The sequence below is a fragment of the Ilyonectria robusta genome (assembly GCF_021365365.1).
Source record: "Ilyonectria robusta strain PMI_751 chromosome Unknown BGZ61scaffold_8, whole genome shotgun sequence".
Lineage (NCBI taxonomy): Eukaryota > Fungi > Ascomycota > Sordariomycetes > Hypocreales > Nectriaceae > Ilyonectria > Ilyonectria robusta.
In genome coordinates, this window is record NW_025764442.1 from 1,784,375 (window position 1) to 1,803,015 (window position 18,641).

At 54.4% G+C, this 18,641-nt stretch overlaps 7 protein-coding genes across 7 annotated transcripts; 3 read left to right on the plus strand and 4 right to left on the minus strand.

The window, feature by feature from the left end:
- Nucleotides 1–802: 802 nt before the first annotated feature.
- BGZ61DRAFT_450537 (phosphatidylserine synthase) lies at nt 803–2,542 on the plus strand. The gene is made up of 4 exons (XM_046245745.1): nt 803–1,288; nt 1,385–1,480; nt 1,548–1,741; nt 1,815–2,542. The coding sequence occupies exons 1-4, from the start codon at nt 1,219–1,221 to the stop codon at nt 2,181–2,183; spliced, it is 729 nt and encodes a 242-aa protein (XP_046105701.1). The 5' UTR covers nt 803–1,218; the 3' UTR covers nt 2,184–2,542.
- Nucleotides 2,543–3,916: 1,374 nt separating this feature from the next.
- Nucleotides 3,917–4,865, plus strand: BGZ61DRAFT_227539 (uncharacterized protein). Its single transcript, XM_046238182.1, has 3 exons — nt 3,917–4,238; nt 4,311–4,389; nt 4,454–4,865. The coding sequence occupies exons 1-3, from the start codon at nt 3,967–3,969 to the stop codon at nt 4,640–4,642; spliced, it is 540 nt and encodes a 179-aa protein (XP_046105702.1). The 5' UTR covers nt 3,917–3,966; the 3' UTR covers nt 4,643–4,865.
- Nucleotides 4,866–5,087: 222 nt separating this feature from the next.
- On the plus strand, nt 5,088–7,487 carry BGZ61DRAFT_350833 (major facilitator superfamily domain-containing protein; the record flags this gene model as incomplete). Its single annotated transcript, XM_046240273.1, has 2 exons — nt 5,088–5,687; nt 5,829–7,487. 2 exons carry the CDS (start codon nt 5,088–5,090, stop codon nt 7,485–7,487), a joined length of 2,259 nt encoding a protein of 752 aa, XP_046105703.1.
- A 133-nt stretch (nt 7,488–7,620) lies between these two features.
- BGZ61DRAFT_450546 (Gar1/Naf1 RNA binding region-domain-containing protein) lies at nt 7,621–8,949 on the minus strand. The gene is made up of 3 exons (XM_046245746.1): nt 8,727–8,949; nt 8,523–8,576; nt 7,621–8,419 (listed from the first exon to the last, which is right to left on the minus strand). Exons 1-3 carry the CDS (start codon nt 8,779–8,781, stop codon nt 7,860–7,862), a joined length of 669 nt encoding a protein of 222 aa, XP_046105704.1. The 5' UTR covers nt 8,782–8,949; the 3' UTR covers nt 7,621–7,859.
- Nucleotides 8,950–9,352: 403 nt separating this feature from the next.
- Nucleotides 9,353–11,848, minus strand: BGZ61DRAFT_350198 (uncharacterized protein; the record flags this gene model as incomplete). The annotated part of the gene is made up of 2 exons (XM_046240207.1): nt 9,353–11,257; nt 11,414–11,848. 2 exons carry the CDS (start codon nt 11,846–11,848, stop codon nt 9,353–9,355), a joined length of 2,340 nt encoding a protein of 779 aa, XP_046105705.1.
- A 1,569-nt stretch (nt 11,849–13,417) lies between these two features.
- BGZ61DRAFT_227601 (kinase-like domain-containing protein) lies at nt 13,418–15,000 on the minus strand. The gene is made up of 4 exons (XM_046238183.1): nt 14,566–15,000; nt 14,190–14,488; nt 13,967–14,138; nt 13,418–13,912 (listed from the first exon to the last, which is right to left on the minus strand). Exons 1-4 carry the CDS (start codon nt 14,879–14,881, stop codon nt 13,707–13,709), a joined length of 993 nt encoding a protein of 330 aa, XP_046105706.1. The 5' UTR covers nt 14,882–15,000; the 3' UTR covers nt 13,418–13,706.
- Nucleotides 15,001–15,842: 842 nt separating this feature from the next.
- Nucleotides 15,843–18,639, minus strand: BGZ61DRAFT_493523 (uncharacterized protein; the record flags this gene model as incomplete). Its single annotated transcript, XM_046250661.1, has 4 exons — nt 15,843–17,004; nt 17,057–17,394; nt 17,457–17,944; nt 18,021–18,639. 4 exons carry the CDS (start codon nt 18,637–18,639, stop codon nt 15,843–15,845), a joined length of 2,607 nt encoding a protein of 868 aa, XP_046105707.1.
- Nucleotides 18,640–18,641: the final 2 nt, after the last annotated feature.

The following is an 18,641-nucleotide window of genomic DNA, read 5'->3' on the forward strand; positions in this document are numbered from 1 at the left end:
TGTCGACACGAAAAATACGCATGGAGAGACTACCGCATAGAGGGGAAATTGGTGAACCAACCATTGCTTGCAGCAAACGTCTTGTTTTTTCTCTTTTTGTCATGAAGCGGCGGTAATCATGTCGCGTGCATCTTTGAGGGCATCCGTTCATCATGAACTAGGAGGGAGGTTTTTTCTTCTTCTGTTTTTGGGTTTCTCCCTGACGGTAATACGTTTTTCCCACTAGGGCTCTCTGGACATTGGGCTGGTGGAGTTTGGCAAGTCAACTTATGTTGTCGATTATCACGCAACGCAATAGCGAGGGTATGGCAGGACAGGACAGGACATTGGACGGACATAGGCAGATACATACCTATGGGAGACGGTGATGTATATATGGAATCATCCGCCAATGGAATAGAAATGGGGATTTCAACTGGTGACATCTAGCTGTGAAGCCTACAAGATTCTCTCCATTTTTCCATCTTCATCCCCTACCACCTGGACAACCGACTACGGCACTCTACGCGGTGGTCTTTTTTGATGAAATGAAAGCATCTTAAACTGACCAACGAACTACTGCCATGCTCGTGGGCGGTGAGCCGACATGCGCATCGTAGGAGTCGTAGAGTTTGTTCCAGCGAACTCAGTGTCGTATTCGGTATCGGCTTCGACAGCTAGTTAGATCATGCGAAACGGTCACCCTGCCCCAATCCCATGCCACCAGCTCGTCACCACGCGGATGGGCCACACGCGCCAGCCGCCTCAGCCACATGCCAGTCACAACGGCAAATGCGCAGCCATCACGTGCAAGACCTCCCAACGCTAAGCAAGTCCCGGCGTAGCGCGCGCACACGATGACGGCATGTGTCCCGAGGAAGGCAAGAGTTGCTTGTTGCACGTCCCCGTTTCCGAAACCAACCGCCAACCGCAACTGCGACCTGCCTGCTCCTGCGTCTTGCTCCGCCTTGTTTTGTTGGGTTGCTCGCTGTACCTAGTCTCGCGAATCCGTCGCGCATTTCCCTTCTGCACAAGATCTTCTCCATCCCCCTCCCTTGCTGACGGCCACGACATCGCTGCATCCTCGAAAGAGTTCGCCTTGGCACCGACCACCGACAGTCCGAGCCGGACGTCATCTCCCGCTACCGAAAGTGTTGAGCTCCTCGCCGCCCCATCTGTGACCTCCCTCTCTTCCTTCCCTTTCACTCCTGCACATCTTCGCGCGCGCCTGGCCAAGCTATGTCGAGACGAAGCAGCACTATGGGTTCCAACGGAAACCTGCCCAAGGACTTCTCGTCCTCCAACCCTGGTGAGTCGCGAGAGAGGCATGCTTGCGCATGTGCGTCCGCAGAGCGACGCTACATGTGCCCGGGATTCTATGTGTAGCTGACAAGCCGAATTATAGCCATTGACAAGCAGAAGACTCTGCTGTCGTCAGATGTTGGCCACTTCTCCCTCATCCGGGCGTTGCACCTCGCAGACTCCATCACCCTAATGAACGGTATGCCTTCCCCGGAGAGTCGCAAATGGAATTGATTTGGCTAGAGAGCTAACATGATATGGTTTAGGCTTTTGCGGTGTCATGTCTATCTTCACGTCCCTGCGATACTGTCTTGGCGACCCCAGCTCGTTGGACAAGGTGTACCTCGCCCTGGCCTTCCTGCCCTTTGGACTATTCTTTGACTTTCTCGATGGAAAGGTAGCGCGATGGAGGAAGAAGAGCAGCCTCATGGGCCAGGAATTGGATTCCCTCGCAGACTTGGTAAGATTGTTCTACTAGTAAATTGGGGTCGAATTTTTTGGCACCCAGTCGCTAACATATGTCTATGACGTAGATATCCTTCGGTGTCGCCCCCGCCATGGTTGCCTTCACCATTGGATTTCGCTCCACCGCCGATACTGTCGCCCTCACCTTCTTCGTTCTCTGCGGTCTCACCCGTCTCGCTCGCTTCAACGTCACCGTCGCCGCTTTGCCCAAGGATGCCTCGGGCAAGAGCCAATACTTTGAGGGCACGCCCATCCCAACCTCGCTGGGCATGGACGCCATCATGGCCTACTGGGTCTCCCAGCGCTGGATCCTCGAAGACTTGCCCCTGGGTGTTTGGCTCCAGGGCACTGCCCTCGAGTTCCACCCTGTGGTCGTCCTGTTCGTCATCCACGGCTGCCTCATGACCAGCAAGACCATCCACATACCGAAGCCTTGAGAATCAAGGGTCCAAAGCGACCGTTCAACACGGGAGAGAATGAGACACGAGGATGAGAATTTGAATATTTCTACTGAGAGGGAAATGAATACCGAGACCTACGTGCTTCCGGCTCTGTGGCAGGACTGGTAACTAAGGAGATGGGAAATGAGGCGGTAGGGCGAATGGTGGGACAAAAACAAACGAGAATAGTAGCACACGGGGCGGAGACTTCATTCCTCACGGGATTGGGCGATATACTGGGACAGGACATGATTCACGCAGCTCATCTTAAAATAAGGTAGTTCATGATACCCCATTCATTCACCAAACAATCTATTGTCTTTGTGACAGACTGTGACCATTAATCAGAATTTTATGGGATGCGTAATGGTGTCAATCTTGTCGTCAGGGTTGTAGGATGCTCTAGACGCTCACGATTTGATAGATCGATCGGATGGCTCTGTATGGCTCGGGCCTCAGAGGATGTTCTGTGGAAGAAGACGGCGGTGCCCATGAGAACGGAAGCCGGGTCAGGGTGCAGTACTTCATTCGTTGTCTATTCTGCTAAGAATTTAAGAGTCTAGACTTTAGTAAGTGCTGTAGCGATGCCACAAATACACACAGTACTTGATTCTTGTAGGCTGTAGATACTATATTAGTGCCAAGAGTCTGCGCCGATCATGTTTTAAACCCGAATCCCTTGTTCTATTCACGCACACGATGTTTCAATGGCAGAGACCCGTTTAGGGTTCTAGTGGGAGTTTTGGCATCATAGGGTTGGCAGAATCCACTTCTGACCCAAGAGCTCTGGCTTGTCTCAGCCAACCTCATCCTTCGATGTGCGGACCAGACCATACAAGACCTGATGTACAAAGTACTGAAGGAGAGCATCGACGACAAACCATCCAAGGAGATGCCAGACTCTAGCGATGACGTGGCCATAAAACGAGGGTGGTGACGACACTGCGGTGGGTTACTAGCTGAACTCGTGATGGAAAATGATGTTTGTTCTTACAACACCATCACGGGGGTGCTTCATTATGCTGGACTCTTGTAGAATGAGTGTGGGCTATTGATCGTCCCGGTGTTTGGGTAGCCTCCTTGCAAGGCTGATCAAAAGTTGCAAGATATACACATGATGGGGCGGCTCTCCTTACCACGGATCTCCTTACCACGGTTCTAGTATAGTTGTCGTTGTCCATTGTAGCACCAGCAGAGGCCACCTTGATGCCACAAGCACGGAGCGGGATGCGGAGATGGCCATGGTAGACGGGTGTCTGTTTGCCGCGTACCGTGTGCTTACATGGTGCTTGTGCTTGTACTTGTGCTTGCCTGCATGAGGCTTAGGTTCCCTCTGCATGCGCAAACAACAGCTTCAGCCCGAAGGTCCATGTAACCAATCCGACGCGGGAAAAGCTGTCTAGCAGATCATGGCGTCTGTGCGGCTTCACGAATATCGAGTTGTCATCTAGCTATGCGAGTGAAACCCGCCTCGGATGGAGCTTGGGAGCGCTGACGACGTCCGGTTCGGTCCCAGGGAGTAAAGGCACTGGCCAAGCGTTCTGACGCTCGGGATTAGTGCACTTTTTTGACTCCGTGCTGGGTTTTTGGCGGCGGGCTTTTAGGCGAAATGGCTGTGGATTACTTACCCGGTGAGCATTGCACACAGTAGCGAAGGAGGCTGTGTTCGGAATGGTGGTGCAAGTGGCGGTGTTGAGGCCCTCTTCGGCCCCCTTCCGTCTAGCGGCAGCGGCTGTGGAAGGATTGGACGTGGCGCGGCTGGCTGCAGGATGTAGCTGTTATGGAGGGATTTTTTCCCGTTTGTGGACTTTGGCTGACATTTTGGCTAGCTTGTTGGCAGGGGTGGTTGCAGATTGAAGGTTGGAGATGGAGAAATGCCGTGATGGAGGAACAAACATTGAAGGCTCTCCCTTGTTTCTTTGCTGGTGTACGAAGTTACCTACTTGGCACCTTCCCAGCATGTCAGCCCGCTTCCACTTCCCTTCCTGTTCTTGGACCTGCCAGTCACCGCCGGTTGGCTCGCAGTTGCACTTTTTGCTTTTCCTGCCTTAGGTTGATACTCTCCCCACTCTTCAGTCTCATCCACCCGTTCACTAGATCATTGTTCTGATTCAACCCCTCAAGTGTCATCACCACCACCAACCAACAAGCCAACCAGACGCTCTCAATTAGCCGCTGGGCCACCACCACTACGGCTGTGTCAGTGAGCGCCTCACCTCTTCTGTCATAATCTGCCACCCACCAACTCGCCACTAACTCGACTGGAGCGTCTGCTTGCTCTCATGCTCGTTTCCCACCCCTGCTTCTCGACCTCCGTCGCATCTCGGCTCTCTCTCTCTGAGACGACAAGGCAAGGCCTGTTCCTTCAGGGTACAGTACACCCCGGCATCCCGTTCTCTAGCTGGCCATGTGGGGGAACACAGCTTGCTCTGGACGGTCCGGAGAGCGGAAGCTAGGCGAGTGCCTTGCATGCGTGGGTCATTGACACACTCAGCCCGGTCCAGTCTATTCTTGTCTCGCAGATCCAGCCATGCACACACTCGACTTATCATGAGTTGTACCATATCCTCGGGCCTAGCCCAGTCAGCCCAGTCAGCCCTGGCGGCTCAGGCCTGAAAGTCTCCGTCCCACCCAACATGTGCTCTCTTCTTGTGATATTATTCCGCTGTGGCCCCCGCAGCCGTGTGTTTGGCCGGTTCTAGCAAGTTTTCTCAACCTTTGGTGATTCAGCCATGATGCCTCTTGTTCGCCTTTGCTTCTCCAGTCGATGCCCATGATCGGTATTTTCCCCTCTCACTCTTTTATTTAGCAACTGGCTTGGCCAGCTCATGAAATTCTCTTCGTGTTGATGCCCCGGGGCCTCCTTCTCTTCACCACTCCCGATCCGACTCCTTGGTAGCCATGGAACCGCTCCGGTCTTTGTCACGACATGGCTCCGAAAAGTCTGAAGCACGCCGGGAGCGCTCTCACGCGGACACTACCGTGCGCAATGCCGCCAATACAATGATTGCCGTCACTGAATCCTTCCGTCACCATTTTCAGCAACAACAGTATACTGCCTTGCCAGATCCCCCTGCCCGCTCTTACACCCTCACACACACACACTCGCGGGCGTCAACCAGCAGCAGCACCTCATCACAGCGTTTGGTAGATTATAGTCCTGCGAGGCAGGCAAGCTTCTCCAACCTGTCATGGTCGTCGACTCCACATTATCGCACCGGCTCTTTACAGGATGATCCTATCTCCATTCACACATCTGACTCAGGTTCATCATATACCCTCATTCAACCAGAGTCTGATCCCGAGGTCGCACAAATCACAATACACATCCCCGATGACCTGATCCGCCTATCTAGCCCAAATCTCCCTGACCGATTGGAAACGCCTCATACTCCAACCTCCCGTTATGATATCCCGGACCCCATCATCGATGAACAACCACAGATGGACTACATGCAATCCGATATTAGACAACCAGAACCGATATCAGAACCATATCCAGTATCAGGCTCATATCGAACACCTGAATCATACCCAACCACAAACCCATATCGGACGTCGGAAACCAACCCAACCTCGAACCCTTACCCGACCTCGGACCGATATCTAGTCTCGGACCTGGGCCCAGTCCTCGTAGCCCAGCCATCAGAAGTTGCTCTCAACGATGGTGGTCTCGTTCAAGCTGCCAGGCGCCTCGACGCGTTTAGAGCGAATGCGCACGAATACATGCCTCTAAGACCCGACTGCGGTACCGAAACTAGGCGGTTTGGTACCATCACTCATATCCGTGCCGGTTCTGAGCAAGAGTCTCTTGTTTCCCACAAAGTCCGAAGGAAGCCGTTGGATCCAAGCGCCAAAACCCTTAGGTTCAACCACTCATTTACCAACGAAATTCTCTTCGTCGTTGCCATTTGCCTGGCCCAGGTGCTGGCGTTGGCTGGCTTTTCTCAGACTTTGGTTCCCGCGCGGCAGGTGGCAGAGTCCTTCCCGGATCAAGAGAGGACATCAGGGCATCTCGTTTGGTATACGGCGGCGTACACCTTGGGGACAGGAGCGTTCGTTCTTCCCGGGCACCGACTCGGTCGCGTCTTCGATCACAAATTTATCTTTGTCCTTGGCTATATCTGGTTTGCCATTTGGAGCCTTCTTGCTGGACTGAGCGTCTATATCAAAGTTAACGGCGGAGCGTGTACCATCTTCTTCTGCTTTTGCCGTGGTATGCAAGGAATCGGTCCCGCGCTGCTCATACCTAATGGCCAGGCTCTTCTTCAGCGCGCGTACCCGCCTAGTCCACGCAAAACCATCGTTCTGGGCTTGTTCGACGCAGCTACTCCCCTGGGATTTGTACTCGGCTCCGGCATGACAAGTCTCTTCGGCCACTTCTCATGCTGGCCCTGGGCATTCTATTCTCTCGCTGCTGTATGTCTAGCTTCTGCAGCACTAAGCATGCTCATCCTTCCACGGAGAAATGTTTTGATACATGATATGGAGGGAAATCTCTGGAGCCGTCTCGATATCATGGGTGCTCTTTGCGGCATTGCTGGACTGGTACTGTTTTGCGCAGGCTGGAACCAAGCTCCCATTGTTTCGTTCAAAAACGCCGAGGCTTATGTCCTCCTCGCCATCGGCTTCATGCTGATAATTGCTTTTGTATATCTCGAAGTACGAGCCAGCCATCCGCTCGTGCCTTTCAAGCAGATGCAAGCATCTGCAGCTATCGCTCTCGGGTGTGTCGCCGCTAGCTGGGCTGGCTTTGGTGTCTGGGTTTGGTATCTTATTCAATTCATGGAGGTTCTTCGAGGTTGGGATGCTCTCCGCTTGAGCGCTGGTTTTGTTCCTCTGCTCGTGGCTGGCGTTATCACGGCAGTTGTGTTCAGCCAGTTTATGAACAAGAAGTTGACACCGCATGGGGCCTTGGCCGTCTCATCAATTGCGGTTCTCGTCAGTTCTATTCTCATGGCCACGGCCCCAGAGAAGCAGTCGTACTGGCTCAACGCTTTCATCAGCATTCTCATCATGCCAGTGGGACTGGTTTTGTCCATCCCCTCCACCGTTGGCGTTCTCGGTCGAAGCATGCCCCAAGAATACCAAGGCCTAGCGGGTGGCCTTACTGCCACTCTGACGGGGTATGCCCTCTCGATCAGCCTGGGGATGGCAGGTGTTGTGGAGAGGGATGTACGGAACAAGGGTGCGACGACACTCGAGGGCTATCGAGCAGCCCAGTATTTTGGCTTAGGCGTGAGTGGGCTGAGCGTCATCCTAGCTCTAAGTTTACTTTGTATTACTTTCCTTCGGCGTTAGATGGGTTCAAAATGGTGGCTTTATCTGTAGATGTGTTTGGTCGGTAATCGGTTTTATACCCCAGAGGAGGTTAGTTAGCATAGCATGTGTAATTCATGATAATATCAAAATGGAAATGCGCCCTCAATGCAGGACTGAGCATGGAAAAGGGTACTCTTTTTATTTCTCTCTCCTCGATCCACGTATCCATTGTGTCTGTACAAACTCCAATGCCGTACCGTCTCGCAGGATTGGATATAGCGTCCCGGGTGAGGGGACGAAAAAGAACAACCAAAGCACAAGCCACCGTTAAACGCCAGAAAACCCCAGATGTCTCTTTGAACAAGCGTAGTCGTACCCCCGTCTTTTCTCGTCCATCGTTGACTCGGTTGATTAGCCGCCTCTGCTGAAGCCGCCACGTCCGCGACCACCGCCTCGAGAGAAACCACCACCACCACCACCTCGGGAGAAACCACCACCGCCGCCACCACGAGAGAAACCACCGCCGCCGCGACCGCCTCCACGGGCACCGAAACCGCTGCCGCCTCGGGAGAAGCCACCGCCGCCACGGGAGAAACCGCCGCCGCGACCACCACCGCCGCGACCGCCAAAGCCGCCTCGGCCGCCACCACGGGGACCGCCACGGCCACCGCCAGCGCGCTTGAGCTTGGGAGCACCAGGAGGAGGCTTAGGCTTAGGGAGGAACTTGTCGAGGGGCAGGAGCTTCTCGGAGCCGATGTAGAACTTGTCGCCCTCCTTGAAGGAGGTGGCCTGGATACCCTCGGTGGGCTTGATGGTGAAGAAGACCTGGTTGATGGGACCGAGGACCTCGTCGACCTTGCCGACGGCCGTCTTGTTCTCGAGGAAGATCTGGGCGTTGAAGTGAGGGACCTTGGGGTTGCTGGACTCGCAGACCATCTCACCCTCGCAGGCGTGCATGAACTTGCCCAACTCTGTGATGTGGTGTGTTAGCACCTGACCTTGGGCGGAAAAGGGTGCGCTCCCACAGTCCGACAAGCGGAGGGGACTTGGGGAGAGCGAGGAGAGGGGACATACCAAGGATCTGAGCAGGCGGGCCCATATCTCGCTGCTGGAAACCTCCTCCACGGCCTAGGACAAAGACTCGGATCAGCAAACCAACCTCGCAATATACCGCTCGCAAGCACCGGACGCGAGCCAATTGACCGTCGCAGCCTCAATGGCCAAGCTGTCGTTCAACCGGATCGCGCACGCCGGCGCCGGAAAGGAAGAGAAACCTACCACCACCTCGACCGCCAAAGCCACCGCGGCCACGGGAGCCGCCTCGGAAAGACATTGTTGGTGGAGAGAAAGAAGGGAATCGCCTTCAAGTTGAGAGTGTGTTTGAGTCGCTGTGCGGATGCGTTTCCTGGCCAATTGCTGGGGGTTCGGTCAAGGATATGCTGGTGTTCGCCCGCTTCTGGTTGGGTTCGCGGCAAGGTGAGGCCCGTCGTCGAACTTTTTTGTGTGAAATTTTCGGAGGCTGTCGAACCAGGCAAGGAAGGTCTGGGTCTGGGTGAGCTTCTACGGGCTCCGATTGGCGGGCGAGCTTGGGAGCGGAAAAACTATTTGGCGCGGTGGGCGAGGTGGGGGGGCTGGTTGGCTGGTTGGCTGGTGGGGGGATTAGTGGGGCCGGTTCTCTTTCTGTCAACTCACACCGAAGCGCAGTATCACAGACCTATCATCTAAGTTAGCAACTATTAGCTGCTTCAAGCTCTCGAGACTCGGTTCAATGAATTATGCTAATTATACTAAACGAAGGGAGACAAACTTGTAATCGTCAATTCTCTCAATGTCATAAGACCTGAACAGGTTCCATACAGATGCCCCTATCACCAAGTACAACTATCATTTATGCTTCTAGGAAATCACTCCACTTCACTCCACACAGCTATCAGATGCGCCATCTGCGCCCACTCGTCCATACGGTTCGCATCTGACATGCCGGCCTGCATGTTGTTGAGCATCTGCGCCCCTGTAGCTCCGTTCTCCGTCTCATACCAACCCAACGAGCTGTTGCCGTGCAAGTGGCCGTCCGTCGTGCCGGCCACCGCCGCGAAGCTGTTCATGCCACTGTACATGACGCTCAGCATGCCCTGGTTCATGGCGCTCATCATCTTCATCTGCTTCATCTGCCGGATAAAGTCGACCTGCGGCACCGTCGCGTTGTACACCTCCATGCGCCGCTTGCCAAACGCCCGGAACTCGTCCAAGGCTGCCGCTGACTCGGGCGATCCGGGAGCCCCCGCCGCGCAGGTCTGGAGCCACATTTTGCGCATCCGCGGCGACCAGATCTGGCAGACCATGTCGCGGTCATCGGACCCTCCCTTGATGGGGAGCAGGTCGCTGAGTGCTGTGTCCGCTACGAAGCTCATGTAGCAGTCTTGGCAGAATAGGATCTCTGGGTATCCCCACCATGTTCCATTCTTCAGGGGCTTGAGGCGCGGGCAGGGTGGGATACCTGCCAGCTTCTTGACGCAGTCCGTGTAGTAGCTGAAAACACTCCGGTCTTGCGCCTCGACGTACTTGCTGAGGAACTGGCCGAATCGCGGACTTGCGACACAAAAGCTGCAGACAATGGTCGCCTCGCGATCTCGCTCCACCGGCTCAAAGAACTGGGCGGTATCTGCAGTCTGTAGGACGCCGTTGTAACACGCCTCGCACACACTCAGTCCATCGCAGCCGCCCGTTACCGTCCACCACTTGCCACGGATGATGCCGTGAGGGGTACAGGGGACGAGACTGGTGATGACTTTCGCCGCGTTCCAGAAGACCGTGAAGTCGCGCCGGTAGATGGCTGCCTCCAAGGCAAACGCCATTGGGATATTCCCATCTGCCAGGTCACAGGTCCACGACCTGCCCATATTGTCAATAAGGGCATCGATGCCGGTAGCTGGGATGTGGCGCTCGAGCTCGCCCCCGAACCGCGTCAATGCCACCTTGTCAAGATAGCAGGCTTCGCAGACATGCATCTCGTCAATCGTGCGGCGTGCCAAGTACCAGTTGCGACTGTTGAACGCCACCAATTTACCATCGCACTCTGGGCACTGAATACGCTGGAGTGCGGCGGGTACAAATCCAGCCCAGTCATTGTCTTTTGCCATCTTGACCACAGCAAGCGATATGTACGGCGAGGCTAGGTCACAAACCCACGTCTCGTTCGCGCCTTGCTGTCGTCGGAAAGGTGCAAAGTTAGACTCAAAAGCAGAGCCCACCACGCAGTCCTCGTAGCAGGCCTCGCATGCTATGAAGCCATTGATTTCGTTTTCAGTCATGCCGTACCATTTTACGCCTTCGTCAGCCTTCCTGCCCACTTTCCCGCCACATGGCAGAACGTCCAGGCGCTTCTTCATATACTCACGCAGAGCACCAATGTCATTGCTCCGAACAGCCTGCGGCCAGAGAATCTCTTTCACACGCGGACGCCAGAAGCCGCAGGTGGATACGACGTCGTCGGGCTGTTTTACCCGCTCAAAGTGACTCGCAAGAGACGTGTCTTGGATGTAATCGGCATGGCATCTGGTACAGATCAGATACTCGGGGATATCTGCAATGTGGTACCAGTAGAGTGAATAGTCTATTCCTCTCGTCTCAGGGCAGTATGGAACAACATCATGAGGTGGCCCAGTGGCGTGGATTGGCGCTGGTTTTCGTGGCCGGTTATCTTCCGCAAGTACTCTACTACTCTGTGATGGCTCATCAACTTGCACGTTGAGGGTATTCATCTGAGTAGAGAGTATCGCAACGGGATCATGTTGGACAACATGGTGCGGCTGTGACGGTTCGACTGCTGCGGCCGCAGGATCGGTTGACCCTAAGTGGTGTGGATTTGACTCGTGTTGTGGCGGCGGACCAGGTGCGAATGGATTATAAGCCAATGGATTCACAGTAGTCGTCGTTGCTAGACCCGGCGATGATTCTGTATACACGGCGACTGGATTTGGTTGCTGCCCCTGAGGCGCCTGTGATAAGACCGATGGTCCAGGTGGAATTGGAGGCGGAGGCGGACAATAGTATGTATCAGTGGATGATACTGCAAATTCTTGAGGCCCTTGTGTGTTTTGTTGCTGCACGATTGGTTCCGATGGCGGCAGGTAATAGTAGTGGTCGTTGGGGGATGTCGTTTGTGCCGCTGGGGCTTGTGTGGTCTGCTTCTGTGCCGGATTTGGTGCGGTTGGATTCGATGAAGATAGATATTTGTATTGATCTTTCAGGGCTTTTACCTGTGCCGCTAGCTGTTTTAAAGGCGGATAGTAAGAGTGATTGCTTGGGGCACTTGTAGTATCCTGAGCTCCTGGTGTATTTTGCTTCTGCGTCGGTGTCTGCTGTGAAGTAGCGAAGTACGTGGGTTCTGGTGAAGGCATCTGAACGACGTTGGCCCATCCAGGTGACGTTGTTTGACTTGGTACCTGTGCTGGCGGACCTATTGGGGGAGAGTAAACAGCATGACCCTGTTGTTGACCAGTGCTGACCTGGCCAGAATCAGCAGGACGAGTTGATGGCGGCGGGAGCGGCGGTGGGAGCGGCGGCGAAGAATAAATAGCATGATCCTGTTGCTGACCAGTGCTGGCTTGGCCATAATCGACGGGGCGAGTTGAAGGCGGTGGGAGTGGTGGTGGAACGGAATGTTCCTGTGGCTTCACGAAGCCATACGGCTGTTGTTGGGGTGGAGTTGAGATATGTGCCGACGGCGGTGGAACCACATGTTGCGAGTTCACAAACCCGTACTGCTGCTGCTGAGGTGGAATTGAGACATGTACAGCCGGCGGTGAAATTGCATGTTGTTGTGGGTTTGCAAAACCATACGGCTGCTGCTGGGGCGGAGCTGAGACTGGTATAGACGGCGGCGAAACAACATGTTCCTGGTGCCTCGTGAAGCTGTACGGCTGTTGCTGAGGTGGAGTTGAGACAGGTGCCGACGGCGGCAGAACCGCATGCTGTTGTGGGTTCACAAAGCCGTATGGCTGTTGCTGGGATGGGGTTGAGACAGGCATAGACGGCGGCGGAGCGACATGTTCCTGAGGCTTCGCAAAGTTGTATGGCTGTTGCTGGGATGCAGTTGCGGCCGCCGCAGACGACGGCGGTGGAGCATATGTTGCCGGGGAATAATTTGACGACGGGTCATATTGGGGTTGATACGAGGGCACCGTCGGGGTGGTATTGATCGGAGCAGGGCCATGGTTGTATTGTCCAGCAGCTGGGGGAGAGTAGTAACTGGTGTATTGCTGCGCGGGTTGCGGATGGGTAGTTGCCGGCTGGACCGGAGCATAGGCAGGTTGCGGGGGATACCAGGCCGGGCTCTGGGCCACTTGCGGCGTGTGAGCGGGAGCGGTAGAGTAGGTTCCAGACGAAGATGAGGGTGGATTGGGACTGTAGTACGTCGGAGCGGGTGGTGGTTTGCCTGGTCCTGCTGGCGGCGGCGGAAAGTACGGGATGCTCTGCGGGGCCGGCGCCGGACCCGGAGGAGGCGCTTGATATCCGTACGGCGTCGTCTGATACGAGGCTGGAGGACCGGCGGCATATGTTGGGTTTGGATACTGTGTCGATCGAGGTGGAAGTGGTGGAGGATTCGGCGCACTCCCGTTCCTCGGTGGCACCGGCGGAGGCGGGGGTGGGTAATAGTCCCCGTGCGGAGGAGGTCGCATGGTGATGGGCACTGGTGATGCTTTCAGAGCGGTTCAGGTCGGTTCAGGTAGTGGTGTTCTTCTTTTCGAGGCTGTTCCTTTCCAGAGCCGCGTGCCGCTGATGTCGACGATATTCCAACGGCAGCGGGGAAATGCAGCAATCACCAACCATGCCACGCTGGCGACGGGTGCCTATTTAGGTGTTTCCCAGCCCACACTCGTAACGCCCGTGTTCCTCGACTCTGAATTAAGGGCGGCGGGCTGAAGGGCTGAAGGTCTAGTGCCTTTGACTCGCAGGCCGCTAGTAACCTTTTAGTACCACCTTAATCCGACTCCACGAATGAGCGGCACCCTGATACTTCCCCTGGCTCGTTTTCGGTCGCCAGCGTGCGCTTTATTGCCTCGGCGCAGTCCGTATCGAAACAGGGCATATCCCTGGATTGCGGCTGTCGCAGATCGTGGGAGCTTCGCTGGCTTGTGGCTGTGAACCAAGACGACTTGACCCACTACAGATGCGAGCCACATCTTGATCAGAAGGAAGAATTCCCAAATCACTACCCCCGTTCCTCTCAAGAACAAGTGCTTACCCCGGAATACACTAGCTGCGCTTCATGCCCGGGTCTTCCAGCCTCACCCAAGGGTCGTCAAGCAGCTCTCTGGCCGTGGCTCTCTCCTCTGGCACCCAGTTCAGCATCCTCTTTATAAAGCGGATGAACATGTCTTTATCATTCCCCTCTAGCATCGTCAACTTTGTCGAAAAGTTAAACTCCTCTCCGGGGATCAATTCGGGACGATTGAAATTCCCTACGTCGTGGTTAACATCTCTAGACCCTCTGGATTCATCTCCTCTGAGCTCACCGTGATTGTCATAAAATCGGGAAAGGGCTCCTCCGTCGGCTGCTGTGAGAATCCCAGGTGGAGGCGGTCCCAACAATCGTACCATCTGGGCGAATAGAGTCAGGTCCGAGAATTCGGAGGTTCCGGGCAATCTTCCGTCCAAGAGACTCTTTCCCGCCACAACTTCCCATAACTGGATAATGTCAGTCTCTACAACGAATATGCATCATGCAAGGGTGTCAACCATTAGGCCCAAGTTCCAGATGTCTGCAGGGTAGGACCATCCTGATTTAAGAAGTACTTCTGGGGTAGTGCATTCTCCAGACTGAGAATCATGCCTTTTCTTGTCTTGCAGCTCTAGGATCACCTCCGGTTCGAGCGCATCATCGAGACTTCTGAGTCTTACGTCTTTTCGCAAACTGCGGATGTAGTCGCGGCTCAAGCCTCCCGGGTGCGCCAGTCGTTCGGCCTGGATTTTGCGTGAAAGGAGTTGAAGAACATCCGCGTCATCGACAGGGAGTAGAAAGTCGTTTCCTTGGGGATCTATAAAGCAGCCAAGTCAGTTTGTTGAAGGATCGTTTTGAAAACGTAAATAACGGGGATGCCAGAAGAATGCATACCTGTATGCATGGCATGACATGCAGTGTGAAGGAAATCGAGACATCGTAGGACGCTCGGAATAAGGCCCTTCAGAATGTGAGGGTGGGTAGGACCATCCACACGGAGATTCCTCCCCAGCATCCAGTGCGGCTTGTTCGTATTCTCATAACCCATGCATTGGTGAGTGGATCTGGGTCCTCTAATCCCAAACGGCTTCATAGCGCTGGTAACAAAGGTCTGGTGCGAGGCAGAAAACCATGATCCTTGACTGCGATTAAATTCCCATGCTTCCTCTCGCGCAGTCGCAGCTGTGACCGAGCTGTTTGAGAGCTTCATTGTTACGTATCGCTGTCCCCGCAGCGAGCGACTGTCCTCAGTCAACTTCAAGAGCTAAGATAATGACAATAGCCACGTCTAGGAGAGAGATTGGGTCGCAAACCTTGTAGGTTTTACGGCAAGCCAAACCGTCGAATCAGTTGCACTACCAAGCCTCAATATCAGATGAATTTTGTTGCCGACCACCCAACCAGCTTGTGCAGGGTAGACATGGTCGGCTTGCGACGATGAAAGCCCATCATCTGCTTCGGCATGTTTCTGAACGCTTGGCCTGCCCCAAGACACTGCCCTTGAACCGATTACGCATGGAGCAATCGGGAGACAATGCCTCTGATTCAAAGATCGAAGGATGCCCTGCGAGGGAAGGAGGCGCCTCATGGCATTTGTTGTTTAAAGCGCGAGGGTAGTGAAACTGAGATGAATGTAAGGAGAACAGCACAGACCTGGACAAGTTTTTCTTGGTTGAGCCCCGGTCCTGCTCTAGGGTAGGTAGTTTTGCTTTAGTAGAGGCTTATTAAGGACCGAGTTTCTGAGCTTAAGCTTGCGTGTGTCGGATTTGGACATGTACAAATCATGTGGCTAGGTACGTTTATTGCCATATCCTATGCATTGAAAAAGATCTTCATTCTCTGTAATGACGGTCTCTAGGTAATCTTTCATAGATGTAAATAAAAGACGCTCCACCATAGTAACGACAGTCGATGAAATCAAAGGGAACGCTTTTTCTTGTGCAGAGTCAACCAGGAATGCTAACAAAGAAAAGGATCATATCCAATTGAAAACTTAACGAAGGATATGATGACGCAACACTATCGTAACGAACGCCCTGCTGCCTCTTGACAGTTCCTAACCCTGGTTTTGAACCACCCCGTCTCCACCGCATGTACATGGGAACGAGAAAAAAAAGCAACACTGGGATATTGAATGTGCAAAAGAGAACCGAATTGGCACACTGGCCACTTCAAACTGGAGTGCTCTTGGGGTATCCGCCTGGGATATGTAGGTTAGAGATGGTCTGAACGCTCTCCTTTCTGGCTGTTTGAGCCGTTGGTCGGATTGGCGTGGAGTCATCGTCGTCGGTATCGTCCATCAAGGACTCGCGCTCAGAAACAGATACAGCCTCATCCTTCACAACAGGGCCCCCCAGATTGGGGAACCCTTCACCATTGACTGCCATCACGTTCACAGTCTTTCCCCCCATAGCACCGTTGGTCTGGCGCTGTTCACGCTCGCTGTTGAACTGTTCGGCCGCAACCAACTCCTCGTATTGATTTAAGTCTCGATTGTCCTGCGTGTTGGCAAACTCTGTGCTAGACCCTTGATTCTGAGCCATGACAACAGGTACGAAGTAGTCTCCGTTCTGATGTTGCTGCACAGACTCCCGCTGCTGAATCGGTTCGCTCGTATACGGGTTGACACCATCATAGTGCGCCTTCTGGTTGGCGATGGCGGCGTGGGAAGGGACCTCATCCATGGGTGTTCTGTCGGTAGCACCGTAGCCCAGATTGTTGTTGTCCTGGTCCTGTCGGCTGCCTCCAGTGGCCGGTACAAGCAGAGCACCGGTGACAGATGGTGCCATTGGGTCCATCTGGTGGTCCTGGAAATTGGAGCTTACACTAGAAGGCGAATGAGAGGCCTGTAAGCCACGTTGCGCATTGACTTGGATATCAGATGGGAACCGCCCACCTGCTTGAGACCGCCGGGGTGTCGTGTCGTGCTGTCGCGCTCCCGGGTTGGCATAAATCTGGGTTTCGGCCGAGAAGGGTTCTTCGTCGTCCTCGTCGAGTAGTCCGTCGCTACTAACTGATCGTCGCGATGACCGGCTCATGCTTCGCGAATGGCTGCGTACGAACTGGCTGCGTTCCTCTGGGGTCTTCTCGGTGAGAGCTTTGATGTCATCGTACCAGGCCATCATTGTGTCGTGGCTTTCGGCACGGAATACCCAGGTGTGCCCGCGATGCATGGTGCCGGTCTGTCGGCCCTTGAGAATGAACTTGTTCGACGAGCCTCCTTCACTGGAGTGGGATCCTAGCTTTTGTTCTGGCAAATAGAGGGACATGACTGGCGCTTGCGCCTTGTCCGCTGATTTAAATTCGTGAAGATGAGTTGCAGAAAGAACATACCTTAAGAAACAAGTCAGCAAAGACGTGCGACAGCAAACTTGGAATGACTTACCAGCCGGCCGTGTAACTCTTGAGGTACTTGCTCTTGCGCTCTAGTAATCCGGCCCGGATTTCCTGGGCAGCCTCGTGGTCCTGACCGGGGTAATGAATCTGATCGGCAGCCCTGAGAGGGATGCTGGGGTCGACGAATTGGTTGTCGTGGGTCACAAAGTGAATCCATTCTTGGTCCTTTGGCATTGAGATTGGTCCCTCCCGAAGCTCTCCAATGACGTTGTAAGCATTGTCGGCTTCGCGCTTGAGGACTCCAGCATAGGCATTGTATGCCTTCTGGATTTCCCCAACCACGATTGATTCTAGCTCTCGACCCGAGTTTTCCAGGTTGAGATACGCCTGAATTGAGTTAGAGTTGAGAAATTCTTGCATCTATAGGGAAAGGGCTTGTGGGCATATACCTGGTGAAGATAGTTCTCCTCGTCAATTTGGCGCTCAACCTGGCGATCGACGGCTAATCGAAGGATGTAGGGATCTTGCTTGCCGGTCGTCAAGGATTCATCGAGCTCATTCTTGCCTAAGACGTCGCTGAGGTTCCGCACTGTCTTGCGGGTGTTCTCCATTTCCTTCTCGACCGAGTTCTTAAAATCGCCTGACAGATTTTTGATCTCCTTGATCTTTTGCTGTAAGTCGCTCCTCAGGCCAGTGAGAGCAAGGATGACGTCCTCCTCGATCTCCTTGGCCTTGTTGGCTTCGACGATGGCATTTTTGTTGTAGGTGCGGAGGAACTGCAGCGCATCATCGATGCCGGCAGTAGTGAGGAAGCCGGGCGGGGCAGATATGTTGTTGGAGACGTTGGCGAGCTTGAGGAGAGATTTGGAGCGATTTTCGTAGTGCGACTGAATCTCTCTGAAGTATGCGATGAGATCCTTGAGGACCTTTCTCCAAGCTGGACACGAGGGATTAGCTTGGGAACAAACCGGACACAGAAAGGCCACTGGTGTCAAGAAGGAGACAAAGCTTACACTGGAATCGGTTGGAGAGGACGTCAGTCGGGTTGCCTGTAGTTGGTATGGGACAGTGGAAGGCGCTGTGGGCCTCGTCGGGGTCGGAAGTGGACTGCAAGGCAAGACTCTTGACGCTGCCAGCCCTCATGCTACGACGGCTGCTGCTGCGCTTTAGACTGCCATTGCGTCGCAGCGAGTTCTTCTTCTTAAGAGTGTTGTTGCGGACGGGCAACTGCTGGTCGTCGCCCGCATTGAAGCTGTGGACCGAGGCGGCGCGCTGCATGTTGGAGCCGGAGACGTGGTGGCCGTCAACAATGGAGGAGCCGCGCTGGGAGGCGCCCCATTCCTCGGTGAAGCGTCCGACGGGTTGCGGATGTTGCGGCTGCGGCACGGCCAGAGAGTGGTTGTAGCTGTTGTTCGCCGAGTCGTCGTCGTACCGTGGGCGCGAGTTGGAATTGGAGTTGGCGGCGGTGTTGGCGGCGGTGGTGCGCTGGTAGTCGGCGGCGGCGGTGGAGGAGGCCGGAGAGGGAGATTGAGGATATGAGTAGGGATAGTAAGAGTTTTGAGGAGCGGAGGAAGGATGGTGATGAGGGAGAGTCTGAGAATGGGCCTGGGATTGGGACGGAGGCAGATCCATGG